At 39.7% G+C, this 18,591-nt stretch overlaps 1 protein-coding gene across 5 annotated transcripts in view; it reads left to right on the top strand.

Moving 5' to 3' along the window:
- Window positions 1–11,118, top strand: part of LOC134804766 (protein cycle) — a 72,437-nt gene extending 61,319 nt beyond the window's left edge. For 4 of the 5 annotated variants that reach the window (XM_063777986.1, XM_063777987.1, XM_063777983.1 and 1 more), the window contains 9 exons: window positions 5,276–5,347; window positions 5,960–6,296; window positions 6,880–6,997; window positions 7,307–7,507; window positions 7,693–7,906; window positions 8,201–8,404; window positions 9,097–9,212; window positions 9,595–9,818; window positions 10,711–11,118. In XM_063777986.1, coding sequence (XP_063634056.1) covers window positions 5,276–5,347; window positions 5,960–6,296; window positions 6,880–6,997; window positions 7,307–7,507; window positions 7,693–7,906; window positions 8,201–8,404; window positions 9,097–9,212; window positions 9,595–9,818; window positions 10,711–10,983 — 1,759 coding nt within the window. In that variant the 3' untranslated portion in view covers window positions 10,984–11,118. The remainder of the gene's footprint in view (window positions 1–5,275; window positions 5,348–5,959; window positions 6,297–6,879; window positions 6,998–7,306; window positions 7,508–7,692; window positions 7,907–8,200; window positions 8,405–9,096; window positions 9,213–9,594; window positions 9,819–10,710) is intronic. The other variant, XM_063777985.1, reaches the window with a different exon arrangement.
- The last annotated feature ends 7,473 nt before the right edge of the window (window positions 11,119–18,591 follow it).

Genomic DNA, 18,591 nt, shown 5'->3' with positions numbered 1-18,591 from the left:
TTACTAGATCTCGTTCTAACCAATTTTCGGTGGAAGTTTGCATGGTAATGGTTTGCATATATTTTTTTTAGTTTTATCATTCTCTTATTTTAGAAGTTACAGGGGATGGGGACACATTTTATCACTTTGGAAGTGTCTCTCGCGCAAATTAATAATTTTTGAAGACCACCACACGTATGGCTATGATGAAAAAAAAAATTTGAGTTTCAGTTCTAAGTATGGGGAACCCCAAAAATTTATTGTTTTTTTTTTTCTATTTTCGTGTGAAAATCTTAATGCGGTTCACAGAATACATCTACTTACCAAGTTTCAACAGTATAGTTCTTATAGTTTCGGAAAAAAGTGGCTGTGACATACGGACGGACAGACAGACAGACAGATAGACAGACAGACAGACAGATAGACAGACAGACAGACAGATAGACAGACAGACAGACATGACGAATCCATAAGGGTTCCGTTTTTTGCCATTTGGCTACGGAACCCTAATAACCCACTACGCATTAAGCCAAATAAAAATACCTTACATCATTTTGGGAAAGAGCTGGTCTTCAATTTGCTGAATCGATTTTTATCAAACCTAGCTAAGAACCACCGCAAGGAAACTCGCTTCCACGTAAAAAAAACAATAGGTCCATCCGTTTGAGAGCTACGATGCCACAGACAGACAGACTCTGGCGTGAAACATAATATAACACCCCTCTTTTTGCGTCGGGGACGGGGTTAAAAAAAATAGTTGTGTTCAATAACTTCATTGTATGAGGATTTATACAATGGGGCAAAGTTGTTAACTCCTCGTGCTAATATTGATACCCGATCAAGGGAACAATTCTAAAATTTAACCACGAGCGTATCGAGTCACTTGGAATCTTAAGCGTTGCGAGGGTTTTAAGGCATGTGTTTGAAAGAAAACTTTGTTGCCAGGGTGAATAGAGATAAAAACTGGGAATGACATTTAGGTACCAGATAATTTCTCAACAAATACCCACACAAATTGTATCGTGCTAAGTCTTGACCGGTACTATGTATTATTTTCAATCATATCTCTAGTAGCTCGTCAACTGATTTAACCTTTTGTATACAGGGTGACCTTAGCCATTGGACAAACCCTGATATCCCACGTAGGGTTTCTTCTCAGAAATGCTCTAACGGTAATATTTTTTTAATTAGAACAAAAGATACAAAAATAAATTATCAAACAAAAGTTATTTCCAATAATCGACAACAAAAAGAAACATACTATATTAATCACTGGCAGTGCTTTTGACAATTTGTTTCAAAATGTGTGGCAATGATGACATTTGTTAAAAGTCAGAATCTTATTAATTTCATATATAAAAAAGATAATCAAAACGGTCGAAGAAGATTTCATACTATTTATTACCTCAGGAGCTACTAACACATATACAGGTTGCTCGAAAGTAAAAAAATCTTAATTTTTTAATTTCTTCGTAACCGCTACACCGATTGTTATGATACTTTGTATACTGGTTCTAAATACCCTAATGCATATGTACATTTCGGCTTTGTCCAATGGCTAGGGACACCCTGTATATTATGTGGTGATCAAAAATCGTGGCTTTAAACCTCGGTTGTGCTGAATAGAGCAGAAAAAAAATCATTCTCGAATGTATGTACTAAGCATTTTATTCAATAGGTCTCTACGAGTATTAAATAGGAGCGAATTACCATCTCCTCATCTTACGAATTCCAGAGTCCACCTGACAATCTAATCCCATGAAAGATTACGTTTGAATAAAATGACTGTCTTTCTCTAGTGTGTGTCCACGATTTCTCCAGTATATTAAAGGACATTTCGTAGTTCCTAAACGAATGTTGTTAATGGTGTATATCGGTTAATATCGTCGATTAGGAATTTTCGGTGATTTTCAGAATTACTCGCCAACGAACGTGAGTTAGAATAGAACGTGAGTTAGAGTTAGAATTGTGCGGTGAATTCGGGCAATATACTTTGTAGCTTTTTTTTAAAGTTATTTATGTATTATAATATAAGACAAATGGTCGAATTTATTTACCTAGTTTATTAACAGTATCAGCATTTAAAATTCAAAGTAGTTCTAAATCTGTATCCGAACACAAATTATTCAAATGCGCGACGCCCCGCGTTCCGCATACATACGCTCAAGCGAATAGGTACTTACTTACTAACGCATGTCTTATCCTAACCCATGATAAAATAGGGAGCTTGATATGTAAGTAAGAAGTTTTTCTTATTAGAGGTGTTATAAGTTACGACACATCGGAATTATGTTTACGCGATATTGTCCCATTTTGTATTTCTCACATATATGACATATACCTAAAAGTTTTACTTAAGTAGGTACACTACAGAATCCGTACTATATAGGATATTAATTATAAATTGGGATGTGACGACCCCATCGCCCGCCGATTTTACCAGTCAACGCCGGGACGGCCAGAGCGGAGTCGTTTATAGCTATGAGTTCCAGGGGTGCTAGCTAGAAGTGTTAACAGCCGATGGGTAGACAGCGGCGCACACCTCTGAAACGCTCACGCCCTTGAGCCATCCGAGATCTCGCGTTTTTGTGGGGCCCATCTTGTGAGAGCGAGTCACCGTCTGCCGAAAATAAAATTGCATAGAGTCTGTGCGGAAAGAGAAGAGTCGTGAATTGTATGGAGTCCAATACATTCTACGAATCTTCTCTTTCTGCACAGACTCTACCGTTTTATTAGGCAGGCGTCCGGTTTTTTATCCCATAGCTTATAGTACCTACTTACAGGGGTGCCTTTTAAGTTCTGTCGTTTGTAAAATCTAAAGACAATTAAAACCTCAAGTACTATTTATTGATTTTTTAAGAACTTGCTGTGATATTTAATACACTTTTTCATTTGGTCGATTCAGTTTTGAAACCACTTATTCCACTCCGAAGTTGGGACTTCAAAATGGCCGTTTTGTATACGTCAACCGCCTCTTCTTGTATTCGGTACGATTAACCACGAAGACATTGCATGATTTTAGGGAAAGTAAAGAAATCATTAGGGCTCAAGTCAGGGCTGTACGGCGGTTGGTCCAGAATTTCGACGTTTTGCTCTAGTAAAATCGCAATTGTTTGCCGGGAGGAGTATGAGCTTGCATTGTCATGGCTCAGTACCATACGATGTTTTCGGTTGATTTTTCGGAATTCACTTATAGCTAACTGTAAGCAAACTATAATATACTAGTCAGGGTTAACTGTTTTGTGATTTTCTAACACGATGGTGGCAACGTGTCCACTTTTGGCGACAAACGAGGCGACTATTTTTTTAAGTACTAACTTGAGCGTATGACTTATTTGGTCGGTTTCTGCTCGTTTTAGGACACTCAGACGGTGGATTGCTGTTTGGAATCAGGATCATAAGCATAAATCCAAGATTCATCACCACTCACAATGTCATAAACGAGTTTTGTATCTCCTCGATCGAATTGCTGTAGAGTTTTGCGGCACTAACTAGTGCGGGCGGTAGTTTTTCGGTCGGCAGCAAGCAAATGTGGTGTCCGGCGAGAGATTTTTATTTTACACCTAGCTCTTCATGTAAGGTTTTTTAAATGGTAGTCCCTGGAATGCGTATAGAAGCTGCTATCTTTCGGTATATCACATAGCGATCTTCGACGATCAGCTGCCGAACAGCCTCAATGCTTTCCTGGTTTTTCGCGGTGTTCGGACGACCTTCACCCAGTCTATCACCGAGACTAGAGCAATCGCGTCAAAATTCCAAATACCAGCGTTACTCAATCAGAAGGCATGATGCTTTGTCAATGAAAACAGTAGTCAGCTCTGTAAAGCACTGAAGTCGCGTTAAACCTCATTTAAAGTTGTAGAAAATTATCTACGGAAATTTTCCTATGAAATTTCCATTTTCACAACTGACTTGTCAACTTTAACTCGACGCTACACTAAAACGGTTCCGTCAATCATGATTCGTTTAATTGTTTTTGAATACTTAATTCACATAGTTTGATACGATGGTAGTTTTTTTTGTATATAATTGTGAGAGATTTGCAAACGACAAGACTTAAAAGGCGGCCCTCGTAGTCCATCGCTTTCACCCAATAACCTACATAGTTAATTTTAGATTCCATCAACTCTCAATAGTCCTTACACCTTGGCGGGTGCTGCCTCTGCGAGCATCCCATGACACGGGCAAGGGCAGCATCCACTCGGTGTACCCCTTACATTTCATTAAAGTGTCAAAAGGGCTTCTACGTGTTGGCTTCGGCTCCGCGCACGCCTCCCAAAGGTCCAGTACGGTTACCATCAGTTTGTCACTGACATAAACGCCGTCGAGAACGTAATTTACTTTCTATACATCCCGTTTGCACTAATATGCGAGTGCGAGCGAGATGTATAGAAAGTAAATTACGTTCTCGACGGCGTTTATGTCAGTGACAAACTGATGGTAACCGTACAGAATACCATTGTTCCGCGTTTAGGTATCGAGTTGAATTGAAATTAAACCCATATATCAACTCAGGCCTACAGTCCCTTGAAGCTGTAAAAAGTCAAACTTCTAAGTAAAAAAAGATATATACGGCCGTCTATGCTGTAAAAAAAGTTAAAAAAGTATATTTCGACATTCTCAAGGGAATCAAGATTTATAGGCTACTTCCCGTCGACCTAGAATTATGAAATTTGGCAAGTAACATTGTCTTACCTACAAGTACAGGGAAAAATCTGAAAACTATAAAGTAAAATAAAAGTTTAATTTGTACGGCACCCTCGGTGGGCGAGTCCCAAACGCACTAGTCCGGTTTTTTTCTTCGATATTATCCTGTCTAATGCATGACATCTTCATGTATTAAAATAAGCCTTATGCTTAGCTTAGCTGAGCTGTTATGATTTTACAGTTGTACAATCATAACATAATGAATTAGTAATGATTGTTTTATTTATAATTATATAAAACTAAACTAACATTAAAATAATCCTACTTAAAAATTAAACAACAATAGAAAAAATACCCACCACCTTAGTTAATTGTATTTGATAAATAGGACGTTCATGCGCCATCTTCTCGGATCAGTTTTATTTTTTGGCGTTTATAATGTTTCTCTTTGACGTAAGCTTACAACATTGTAAGGTGTTGTTGGGTAAGAGAAACGTCATTTATTTTGCTCAGGGTAATAAGAACAGTATGAGAAATTCCAACAAGTGTTTCTCTTGCCCCAATGTGTCTCTTATCGTATCTAACCTTAGTAAGTGCTTAATCAGAATCACGGACGTGTCATATGACGTGCACGGTATTTGTGTTGCAGTGGAGCCGGCAGCGCATGCGACGACGACGGCGACGACGACACCCGCTCCACCCTCACGCTTCCAGACAAGAAGTGAGTACCCACTACACAGGCCTTATTGGGCCTTAACACTAAACTACTCACTACACATTACATCTTTATTAATACGTAATCATTTCATTAGCCGGCAGAATCCAAAAGGGCAATGGGCCAAAACTGGCTTGATAATTAAGATTGTCATTATTTAAACGATTCCAATCTCAGATGTGACAGACCACTCCAATGTCTGGTAATTGACACACTATACCTACTTGGGCTATCTACCAACGAGATGCGTCAATAGTTAAATACAGAGATTTAGCTCCCAAATCCTAGTGTTATTTACTTTAATATTTCAAGAAGAATAATATGGGATGTTTAGATACAGGTTCTTTTGAGGGTTCGGTAGCCCAAGTAGCAGAAACAGAACCCTTTTAGTTTCCGCCCATTCGTCCTTATGTTTTATGTTAGGTACAGACTAAAGGTAACTGGAGGTGTAACGGACCGAAGATAACTTTTATTACAACGAAAGTTGCAAATATATATCTCTATATGCTACAGACATGCGTGCCTGTTTATATTGTACGTAGAAAATTAGAAGGTGTTAGGTGACTCTTGTACTTATTTATATATAACTTATGAACACCTCCAAATGATTAATTCAAGGCAAAACCACTCCGAGATAGAGAAACGGCGCCGCGACAAGATGAACACATACATAACGGAGCTGAGCGCCATGATTCCGATGTGCGGCGCGATGGCGCGCAAGCTGGACAAGCTGACGGTGCTGCGCATGGCCGTGCAGCACCTGCGGTCGGTGCGCGGCGCGCTGTCCGCCTGCCCGCTCACCGCGCGCCCGCGCCCCGCCTTCCTGTCCGAGCGCGAGCTTAACGAACTCATCCTGCAAGCAGCGCACGACTGTTTCCTGCTCGTGGTTGGCTGTGACCGAGGCAGACTCTTGTACGTGTCCGCCTCCGTTAAGAAGATGCTCCAATACGATCAAGTAAGTGCCACACTACCCTGGATCGCATAATCGACGACCTCGATACTTCACGTAGCATATGAGTGTTTCTGGCTAGTTGTTGGATGCGACCATAATGCGACCGAGGCAAACTCTTATTGTTGTAACGAAGTATCCACGTCAGTCAAGAGAATGTACCAATATACATATAACTTACAGAATATAACCTGGCCGAGTGAAACAATCGGTGCCCAAACTTTCCCTAGGTAACTGTATGAAAATAAAAATGAACCACCAATATTGTTGTCTCTTGTTACCACAAGACTACTATACCTAGTGTCCAACTTCATTTCATGGATTCCATGGACTTTTAAAATTGGTGGATTCTGATGTATACGTATCTAGGGAGCACTTCGTGCAGCTATAGTTACCTGTCTTGTAATGTAGGTCTCCAGGCAAACAATAGTACCTAATTAATAGGTAGATATTTAAAGGTTCCATCCCACATCCGAATTTTTATTTGGGCTGTACCTAGATACCATAATCTTATTTGGAAATCACAATATATCGCTTCTTTGTTACCTCCTAAGAATGTATCCAGTTGATACATTGTTGTTGGTTTTAGTCAGAGCTACTGGGACAAAGCTTGTTTGACATCCTGCACCCAAAAGACGTGGCAAAAGTGAAGGAGCAATTATCTTCCTCCTACCTCAGTCCTCGAGAACGACTTATCGATGCAAAGAGTAAGTTTTATTATTCTACCTATTTTTCTTCTTGCAATGTTTATTGTATCTTTGACTCACGACCGGGTATTCTAATTTGACTAGTGCTAATATTTTTTTCCTTGGTTAGTGCATTGACTTATGTCATTATTTTTGTCTCATTGGCGCATTCCAGTGATCAAGTGTATATTAGTTCAGATCTAAAACTTGCTGTGAACTGCTAAAAGGTTATGAACCAGTCTGTTTCGCTAGTGACCATACGTATGGTTCACATAGTGAAACCCTTTAAATCATGCCATGATCATACGACTCGATTATCGTTATTTGTAGCGATGTTGCCAGTCAAGGCAGACCTGGTGGCGGGCGCGTCGCGGCTGTGCCCAGGTGCGCGGCGCTCCTTCCTGTGCCGCATCAAGTGCAAGCTGGACAGCGAGGCGCCGCAGCAGCCCGCGCTCGTCAAGGAGGAAACCGACCCCACCAAGATAAGGAAGAAAGTCAACGAGAAGAAGTTTTGCGTCGTTCAGTGCACAGGTACGATCTCCTTATTTCTTGGACTCGTGCACATAAGTCTGTCCTAGAATAAGTTATGTTTCCTACCTATTTCATTCAGAACGGATACGCTTAACTCCGTCCCAAATAGAATTATATCACCTCGCGGCGGCAAATGGTGTACAGATTGACGGAAAGTTCAAAATGCCAGCATATGTGCATTGCAGGTTACCTGAAGCTGGCAGCGCCGGTGGAGGTGTGCGTGGGGAGCGGGGAGATTGGCGACGACGGCGACGGCAGCATGTCGTGCCTGGTGGCCATCGGACGCGCGCTGCCTGACCCTGCGCCCGCCGCGCCCCGCACGCCCGCGCCGCCCACAAGACGTCTGCAGTTCGTCTCCCGGCACGCCACGGACGGGAAATTTGTCTTTGTCGACCAGAGGTACATACGCCGACCTACATACGCTCTAGCTCGTAACTGCTATCTCTTCTGAAACGTTGAACGCGTACCTATCGAATACCACGATGGTGCCACTGTGGGGATGCCGAGCATGGAGGTACCTTCAGAGAACGCACAAACACGCACTAAGGGTCTGGTACATATACGACGTCACATTAACATATAGGTATCGGCGATCGACTATCGCGCAAGTTGGTTATTGTGCACACAGTTCGGGTCGCCTCGCTCACGGCAGACACAAAGAACACGCTTAAGTTAACGCGTAAATGTTTCCAGGGTGACGCTGGCGCTGGGTTTCCTGCCGCAGGAGCTGCTGGACACGAGCCTGTACGAGTACGTGGGCGCGGGCGCGCTGGGAGCGGTGGCGCGCGCGCACAAGGCGGCGCTGCTCAGCCGCCAGCCGCTGCTCACGCCGCCCTTCACCTTCCGCCGCAAGGACGGCTCGTTGGCGCGCGTGCAGACGCATTTCAAGCCGTTCAAGTGATTATAACCCCATTTTTCATTTTGTACTAAACAGAAACGTCAGCAACTTACCACAAAGATTAGAAATAAAGGAAAAATTGAAAAAATCTGTGTCTCAGGCGAGACTCGAACTTGCGACTCTGGCCTGACCTAACGACAGCGAATATTTCCACCATATGCGCCTTAGAGAGGCGCCTAGCGACATCTACCGTAAGAGCACTAATACACATAAACGGCTACCGTAGTTCCAAGTCATATTTAAAAATTCACCAGTAACGATGCCACCCCATATTAAATCAAATTTTGTATAAAGCTTAAACGTCTGCAAACGATACGAGTACCACAAAGCTTATGACCCCATTTTAATCAACTATATCAACAGATGGTGACATACCTGACATTCGCTCGTATGTTTCGGTTTCGCTCACTCTACGCAAGGCAAAAAAGCAGGTTTTCGAATGTGAACACGGATGTTTTGGGAAATACAAGTGTATGTGTTTGAGGAACAGTGTTTTCATTCCAAATTTATCCATCCTCATCTTGGCTACGGAATTCTAAATAACGGGAAGTTGCCCTTTCCATTCTGAAAGAAACAAAATTACGTATGTGTTGCCTCCTGCTGGCATTAGTACTTTTAAACACCATTCTATGCATCGGATATTAGCTTATGTAAGAAGCTCGTTCCAGTATAAACCGTTGCACCGTTACAGGAACCCGTGGACTAAAGACATCGAGTACCTGGTGGCCAACAACACCATCCTCGGCGAGACCGACGCCGCGCTCATGCCCGACTCGGAGCTTGGCTCCTTCGATATCTATAAACACAGTACGTATCCGTGTGCTCTGTCTGGGCAGGGCTTTGCCCAAGCGAATGCAATGATTTAAACGAAATGTACTATAAAAGGAAGTTTATTTTAATTTCACCGTAGCCTCTGTTGACTGCCATGAAACAACATACTAGTTTAGTATTGAACGATTATTTTAGAATAAATACGTGCCTAATTCAATATGCCTAAAGGTTAGCTCAGCTCAGAGTCAGAGTTATCTGCTGACCATTGGCTATGTGACTGATGCCGGTTTTCGCCTTTCTGTATCTACTATGTAAGCATGTACATAGTAAACTATTTGACATGGCACATAGCCAGTTGGTAATTATAACAATGTAAACAGGCCGAGTCGTATTTATCTGCTTGTTATGTTATGCGTAGAGGCGAACGCCGCAGAGACCGGGGCTTCGACCAACGAAGACGCGAGTGACTTTCAGAGTGGGGTTTCAGAACTGGACCTGGAAATGCAGCGGCTGATAGATTCGCAGGTGGACTCGCACAAGATCGGCAGCGCCATCGCGACGGAGGCGCTGCGCCGCTCGCCGCCCGGCTTCTCGCCCGACCTGCCGCCCGACGTGCTGCAGGACGCCGTGTTCTTGCAACAGGTACACACACACACACTACCACCGTGCCTCACCTTACCGCCCAAGAACTACGGCTCAATACGGATGTAGACTCATATCTCTAATAAGCTTGCTTTTTCGAACTGTTAAAATGCCACTATAGAGATTTATATTGTATAATAATCTGTCTTATGAGGTAGTTACTGAGATTTTTAAAACTTTGTATTTACTTTCATGCCGATTGTGTCAAAAGCCATTTATTATGCCAAATTGATAGTTATCGTGTAAATCATGATAAAGTCTATTAAAAGTAATTCGTGTCTGATATATTATATTATTATTGATTAATATAAGGTTTGATTAAATTATTTAAAGAAAATGAATGAGAAAACAGCGTAGGTACTTCACTAGGTAGTACGCCGAAATAATTTTGCTACCTGACGTGAATACACAACCTAAATCATTTCCGAAAAATACGACTGATTTTGCTTTTTTAGCAGCTAATTTGGAGTTTATATAAATGTTACGCGATATTCGTAAAGAGAGTTCCTAATACTTATCTCGCATGCGAGTCGCAAACAATTTTGTTTAGAGATATTCTGTCTTCAAAATCTTTTTATCGGCTTTGGCTTTGCGATGAAAACATTGCAGACAAATAAGAGCCAAATTCACATATGTAATATGTATTTAACTATAAGAACAAATTTAATAATGGTCAAGTATCATGTACCTATTGTTTTATCACCTTATACTTACACAGTGTTCCAAGATTCATTTTTGTTTAATTTGCTGATATTTTATAGTCACTAATTTAATTAGACAGAATCTACCTACTTTGTTTTTTTTTCGATTTATAAAATTAAATTATATCCAAAAATAGACGCATTTTTCCCTTTGGCTAAAGCTTTTAATTTTAATAGAACAATTTATACAGCCAAACTTGGCGGACAACATATTCGGCGTGGAGATGGGCAACTTCAACCAAGTGCGCAACAACGTGTCGCTGAGCGCGGCGGGCGGCGAGAGCCCGCCGGCGCCGGGCGCCGAGCTCCCGGGCTCGCCGCCGTCCGTGTCGCCGCCGCTGCAGTCTCTCGGCCTCGACGGGAACGGCGAGGCCGCCATGGCCGTCATCATGAGCCTGCTCGAGGCCGACGCCGGCCTCGGTGGACCCGTCAACTTCTCCGGCCTGCCGTGGCCGCTGCCTTAAAATACCTACACATTTGTTTATCGGTCACCACTTCACCATTGTTTTCGTGGCAAGCAAAATACCTTTATTGTCTTCAATTTAGAAGCTAGGAACCTATATAGGTACTCTTAACGGTCTTAAGTTATCTCATTTTTTGGTCTAGTATTCCTATTTCTTACGGCCCGATAAAACGTGTTAAGGAATAAGGCATTACGGTTTCTTATTCATTTAAAAATGTATCCAACAGGTTTGTTCCTGTCATAAACTCCTAACATCCATCCTTGCCGAAGTCGTAACGAAAATAATGTTAACCGAACATGACTGACATACTTATCACGTTTTCGAGAGCCATCCTAAGCCATGATGATGACTTGACGAAAAAAGTGCAAAGCCTGCTAGAATTCTTGCATACGAAAGTTGAATTTATCAAGTTAAAATTAACGGGAATACTATACTCATTACTCATTAACCGACTAACCGACCTGCAACAATGAAGAGACACGTGGCGTTGCATGGCGTGTGTCAATTTACTTGCCTCTGATTATGTGCTTTCTAATGCTAAAAACAACAAGGTACGTCAACCAATTTGATTCCTAGGCCACTATAGAACCATGTCTCAATGAATCAATTTGTTTATCATCTACGGCAGTGCTTATTGAGTGATGTTTGTCATCACGGAAGAAAGAATGAGCGCGCCGCGCTCTGACGGGAAACGGCATGTGCCTGGATTAGTATGGAAACTAGTGTCCGACCGAAACATGTTTTTTTGCCGAAACCGAAACCGAAACCGAATGTTCGGCTTTGGCTCTAGTTTCGGCCGAAACCGAAACCGAAACCGAACCCTTTGTAGACTTGTTAAAATCGTTTAAAAAATGACATAAATCCGCTTTTACACACATATTATGGAGCTGTCAACACCCAATGTCCTTGAAATTGACGTTACTTAAGCAGTTTTTTAAGAAAATTACTAGAGTTAGACCAAGATAATTCTGCAACGATTTTGATAACACACGCAGTGCAAGTGTTATTTTAAACGTCAAAACTTCTATGAAATTATGACGTATAAATAACATTTGCACTAGTTGCATTGCGTATGCTATCAAAATAATTGCAGAATTTTCTTAGTCTAACTCTATTCATTCACCAGTCAAGTTAACATGTAGATACGGAGTCAACCAAAACAAAAACGCGAGCGCAGCGAGCGCGAATTTTTTTGTTAAAATATCGCAAGGCCGGGTACCGATCTTCACCTGGGCCTAAAAGTCCGAAGTACCCCAGTGAGGCGAACTTTCATGCGAAGTCAAAGCCGTGCTTCAGGCTTCAGGATAAGTAGTTGAGCACAAACTCCAACCAACGTCCATTGTATTAAAAAGCGAGATATTTCCTTGAGCGCTGGTGGCCTAGCGGTAAGAGCGTGCGACTTTCAATCCGAAGGTCGCAGGTATAAACCCCGGCTCGTACCAATGAGTTTTCCGGAACTTATAGATTTAGATATTTAGAGTAGTAGTAGTAGTAAACTCTTACTACTACTAGTCCCGATAAGGCCTAGTTTACTCTCTGGGTTCGAAGGTCAGTCTGATGGCAGTCGCTTTCGTAAAAACTAGTGCCTACGCCAATTCTTGGGATTAGTTGTCAATTGGACCCCAGGCTCCCATGAGCCGTGGCAAAAATTCCGGGATTACGCGAGGAAGATGATGAGTTTTCTTATTATTCCTTTACCCAGGCCCAGTAACATGCGACAGTGCTATCTCATTTACTCCGATACAATTAGACAGTGTGCGCGTTATAGGTATTAACAGCCTCTTAAGACTGCGTCTAGTGGCGCCCTCATTAGTGGAATTGTTTTGATAATAAACCAATTAATTACTGTACCTATACATGAATCAGTATATTATGTAGGTACATATTAATATTGTTGTCCTACTTATTCCCCAACTTTTGGTCTTTGTCACATAGTACGAAGTACCATTTCGTAAGTTTCGGCCCGGCCGAAAGGTTCGGCCGTTTTATGGCCGAAACCGAAACTACAGCCGAAACATGATTTTTTGGCCGAAACTGGCCGAAACCGAAACCGAAACCGAACCTTCGGTCGGACACTAATGGAAACCTATGTCGCCAAAACGCTGTCACAAAAATTGGCCATATTTTTCTTATTTCGAAAAGGATTATGAGCCCTCGCCCATCTCAATAATTTGAACTTTACAGCAAAGAAAATTATGTCGAAAATGCACTACGATTTTTATTTTTGTAAATTGACATTTATGCTCTATTGCTTTTACACTTGCATGGCTTTTCCAAGAGTGAATGCGATAGGATAAAATATTCCACTATGAGGTTGACACATGCGATAGGGATGTGCATGATTCGGTGTGATATCGATAAACGCTTATTAAAGATTAGTGTACACGTAAACTACTCAGGTTTTTTATACATATGTATTACTATATTTTCTGGCGACGATTAGGTACCTACTTACTTTTTAATAAAAAAATGCTCGTATTGAAAGTAATCAAGCCACCAACCACGCATATAACTGTAAGCGAGTATATTATAAAAACTGTTACTCCTTAGCACACCCCGCGTGATGTCCGCGTCCTCAGTTACGTGCTACATGTCGCGCAACCATCATCTTCCTTCTTCCGGCTATTTGCCACGGCCCGTGAGCCGGCCCGCGTCAGGCACGGAGCCTGGGGTCTGCTTGGAAACTTATCACAAGAATTGGCTTATGCACTCTTTTGTACAAAAGAGACTGTCATCTGACCGTCCAACTCCGAGAGGAGGCTTTACAGCCGTATTCGAACAATGAGATACGTCAAATACTAAATATTGAAACGATATGGGTCAAACAAGTGTCAAAAGTCTAGTCAAAGGTCGAATGTGAAGACCGCTTTAAGATTTGTCCAAGAGTGTGGAGCGAGCTTTAGACTGGCCAGCAAATACCCGGCAGTAAAATTATGTGACAGCTTAAAACTGACACCTTACCTACTCGTATTTAATATACAAAATTGACAAATATGTATCCATGGATGCAATACTATAAAAAAAACTTTAAATCAAATAATCCATTGAATAGCAATAAATATGTACGAGTAAGAACATATTTTGTACATAATATAAAATGTGCATAAGCGACGACTTTTTCGATATGATCATCCAGAGGCAAAACAAAAATAAATTATTAAGAACATGTATGAACATAAAAAAAATCGAACTGTGTATTTATACGAACATCGACATCGATAACATTTTTGATATGGTCCTCGCACTGTGGCTGAATAGCGCACCCGTACATGACTTTGACGCTAAGTGAGATAAGGTTGATATCTATCAACCTTATCTCATTTACATAAATTTGATTTTTGCACTAAACAATCCAAAAATCCTTGCGGAAACCGAAAATGTAAAAAATATTGAAATATTACTTGAAATAATACTTACCGATGATATGAAATGCCTCCATATCTAACATTTATTGTTCGGCTAGCGTTTTTACACTCCAAAATGGAGCAGCGCGGCATATTTGTAATTATTTCTAATTTTTCCTGGAATCGTTTTCACATCTGACATCTCAAAAGCGCCATACTGAATTGACACACGACTGACAATAGTCTGTGGTGAAACTAAGTACAATAAGGCTTAATCATGCCACACGCTATAGATGTACGTTTCACTTCTATTACTTCTTTGTTTTGTGTTTGTCATGTATCTAGTAGTTAAAGCGGCAAGGTTCTATAGTGGCCTAGGATTCAAATTGGTTGAGTGTACCTATAGGTAGATCAATAAAACCATACATAATAAACCTACATATTAGAGTTAAAAAAGCGTTTCGTCTTTAGTTGTCCAGACTGCAATAAGACAGTTAATAAAATCCGTAGGTAACTCTCTTACTCTTGCAACGAGTAGGGGAAACTGTTGTAACTTGGACCTAGTTTTACCTCGGACAGATGGCAATATTTCCACGTTGCCACGGGTTTTGAAATATTTCATTTATATTATTTGAAACGTTATTATTAAGTATAAAAAACAAGCTATCAACGAAACTTGAGAGCGGCCGGTAACTCAAGAAAAAAAAATATAAATTGTGTTATGAAAAGTCAGTACTTCGAACTTTACATTAAGGATGATTATTTCATGTTATGCGAATAGATAATAAAACTTAATATAATAAGTTAAAGTTAAGTCAATTAGCTACTCTAATCATTTCAGCCTAATCTCAATTTGGAAGTGCTATTACGAAGCTTACTTGTCCAAAAAGTTGCTTTGTTGTACCTCGGACACCGAAAATATGTCGTACCTTGGCCCGTACTTGCTACTACTGTAAATATTTTTTTTAAACATAAGGTTTCATATTATTAGCTATCTGCGTTATAAGTTACCAAGTAATCGATCTTAGAAAGGATGCCTAAAATGTTTTAGGCAAAAATAAAAAATGACCATTGCTAAGTATAATTTTTCTAAGGTACTAGAAAAATCTATTCAATGGCATAAATATCCTAAAAATATCTGTGATTTCATGTATAAATATTATTTTTCTATAATTATATTTTAAATTTAATAATTAAAATTATCATGTCCAAGGTACAACTGGAAATGACCAAGGTACATCAGGGGTGTTGTTCCTTGGACACTATTCCCTTTTTTTTTCGTCAACGGTATCCCATCAAAATAAATAAACTAATCTTATAATTTTATATCGTATTAGATAGTTTATTAATGTATCTTATAATATTCGGATAAACAATAATTCTGCAGCCTTTAGTTTTATTCTAAAATTCTTAAAAGAAAAAATTGTCCGAGGTAGAACAGCTTCCCCTATACAAAGCTACAACGAAGGATAGCATATCAATTTATTTTGTTTATTAATTTATATGTCTCATTCCTGTTAAATCGTTTTTATTATGATATGGTTTTTGTAAGCTGATAAAACGCTTTATTTTAGCTTAGTTCGGTATGAGACACAACCTTAGAGGATATAACCAACGGAGACGCCATGTCTAAAATTTTCGGTACTAAATAGTCTGCCGTTTTTTGCGGGGGAGGGGCACATCGAATATATAGGTACGTCATGTCAGATAAACGTCAATCCATATATATGGTTGACATGTGGTTGACCATTGGCCGCCTATTTTCGACAGAGGGGAACGCCTGTTAATGGCGGCTCCATACGCGTTACTGGCCTGAATTAGCTATGAATCGTTTGTCTTTATCTGTCATTTTGACTTGTGTATTTGTAAGAAAGGTATAAAACATAATTTAACTAAATCAGGCCCGTAACGTTTTATGAATAAGGGGGATAAGTGGATTGTCAAATAACATATTTTTACTTTTCAACATAGTCGTTAAATCCAACGAATATGTACAATAAGATATACCCTATTGATTAAAGGCCAGAACACCGGATGCCTGTGCGTAGACGTGCACGTAAACGTTACATTTTATCAAAACAAACCGCTTCGTGCTGCGTGCACTGCACGTGTGAATTCAGACACAAAACTTAAACTTTGGATTGTTCGTGAACACGAAAGTATTTAACGTTACATTACATTACTGTGATAGATTATAAAAATGTGGCATATATAATTAATTTAATAAAATATTATGCGAATTTAACATGTGCATTTGAGATAAAACTAAGAGGAGTGACGCACACGAAAGCGGTATGATTCAGTCTTTAAACTATAATGCCTATAATCGATATTATACAGGATGAGTGAGTGTTGTATAAGACTGTTCATAGTCTCTATAGGTGAATATGTACTGAACGCCTTGTACTATAAGGCCAAACCCACAAGCATCCTGTATGAGTCGTAATACTGTATGACTACGACGTCAACCAACTGAATCACTGAGAGTGGTATTCCATTTCTCCAATATCTCCAAATATATAAAAACTTGAACCAAGATATTGGGTTAGTAGTTAGGCCCTCCTTCAAATAAATTTGTTCAAATATGGAATATAGAAATTGGACAAAGATATTGAACAGATGGAATACCACCCTAAGTAAAAGCCACCTATCACTAAAGTCTAACGCAGCTAAGAAGACAATCTTGACAGTTATGAATTGACCCTTATTGTATGACACTGGCTATCAGTTAAACGGTAGTTCTTAGCGTCGTAAATATAAGGGTCAATTCATAACTGTCAAAATTGACTTCTTAATAACTTAGTGCAACTAATTATATAAAAATATAAAAATTATTTCTTATAAAATTATTGTTGTTAAATGTGTCTTTTGGGTACAATTAGTCATACACTAGTATATGGATAATTATTTAGCAAAACCATTGATGAATGTGTCCTCGGTATGCAGGGTTAGATTGATAAAAATAGTACATAACTGACGAAGGGCGGTATAATGATGAAGAACTTTATATCACGGCCTTGGGTTTGTTATCATTATCAATTCTTATTTATTTTCCCGGCCGGTTGGGTAAATGTTATCGTTGTAATATGTTTATTGTTTTTATTTTTTTAATATTTTCATTAGATAAGGATAAATAAGATCATGCATGAATATGTAGGGTGAGCCTTGTAACGCGAGCAAAAAGTTGAACGGTACGTTAGATTAGTATATGAACCAAAAATGCTTTATATGAAATTATGAAACAAAATCAATTCATTTTAATACTGTTCAAAAAAACATAAATCGGATTTAGCCGCTGCTATGAGTAAGTGCTTGACAATAATAAATCACAGAGATGTTTAAACACTATCCATTTATTGAAGGTGATACTGCAAATCTATTTTGTTGGATTCTGTGTCTTCGTATGCAATGATACAATATCCGTTAGAAAAAAAACTCTGCTGTTATATGTACATATAATATTTCTAATTCTCCATACTGGCGGTTTGTAAAATGACCTGTAGGTACGTACGGCTACCACCAGTTTGACACTGACATATACGCTAGCATGTGCGTACTCGCATATTTGATATTAGTGCGAGCGAGATGTATAGAAAGTAAGTTACGCAGACGTTAGCGAATAATGGCAGTTTGACACTGCTAGGGCAGTCGTGGTAAGGCTACTCGCAATATGTGAGAGTGAAGGTGACGTCCGGATTGAATTGAAACCATTTTAAACCGTGTTGTCGTAAACACATAGTCATAAGTGTCAACATATGCATTGCAGTATGCTTTCAATCGATTATACCTACCGGATAGACTACAGCGATAGTCGATGGTCGAATTTTGGCTTACCTACATTTTTATTTTAACATTTGTTTTATCATTCTAAGACTATTTTCACCACACCAGCTGACAAGGCCCAATTCACACGAGCGCGTTAAAAAAGCGCTTGAATCCTTCCGCACGCTTACAATAAAGACTTAAAGTCGAAAATCCAACAACGCTTGATAAAAAGCGCCACCGCCATCGTGTGAATAAATACACATGTAGCCATTTGTGTCATTCAACGCTTTGAAAAAGCGGTCGCGCGAATGAGGCCTAAAGGCTCTCTTGATTGTTTAAAAACTAATAAGAAAGTTGCATTTTATTCACATGTGAGTACAGTAATCAAATGCAAATTTTGAGTTGTTTTCTTATGTTTGGTGGTATAATTGGCTTTTAAATGATGATTTGTTATGATAAATATTTAATAACATTCATTTTGAATCGGTTTGCTTTGATT

This window comes from Cydia splendana, chromosome Z, assembly GCF_910591565.1.
Source record: "Cydia splendana chromosome Z, ilCydSple1.2, whole genome shotgun sequence".
NCBI lineage: Eukaryota > Metazoa > Arthropoda > Insecta > Lepidoptera > Tortricidae > Cydia > Cydia splendana.
This window is presented reverse-complemented; position numbering and strand designations above follow the sequence as displayed.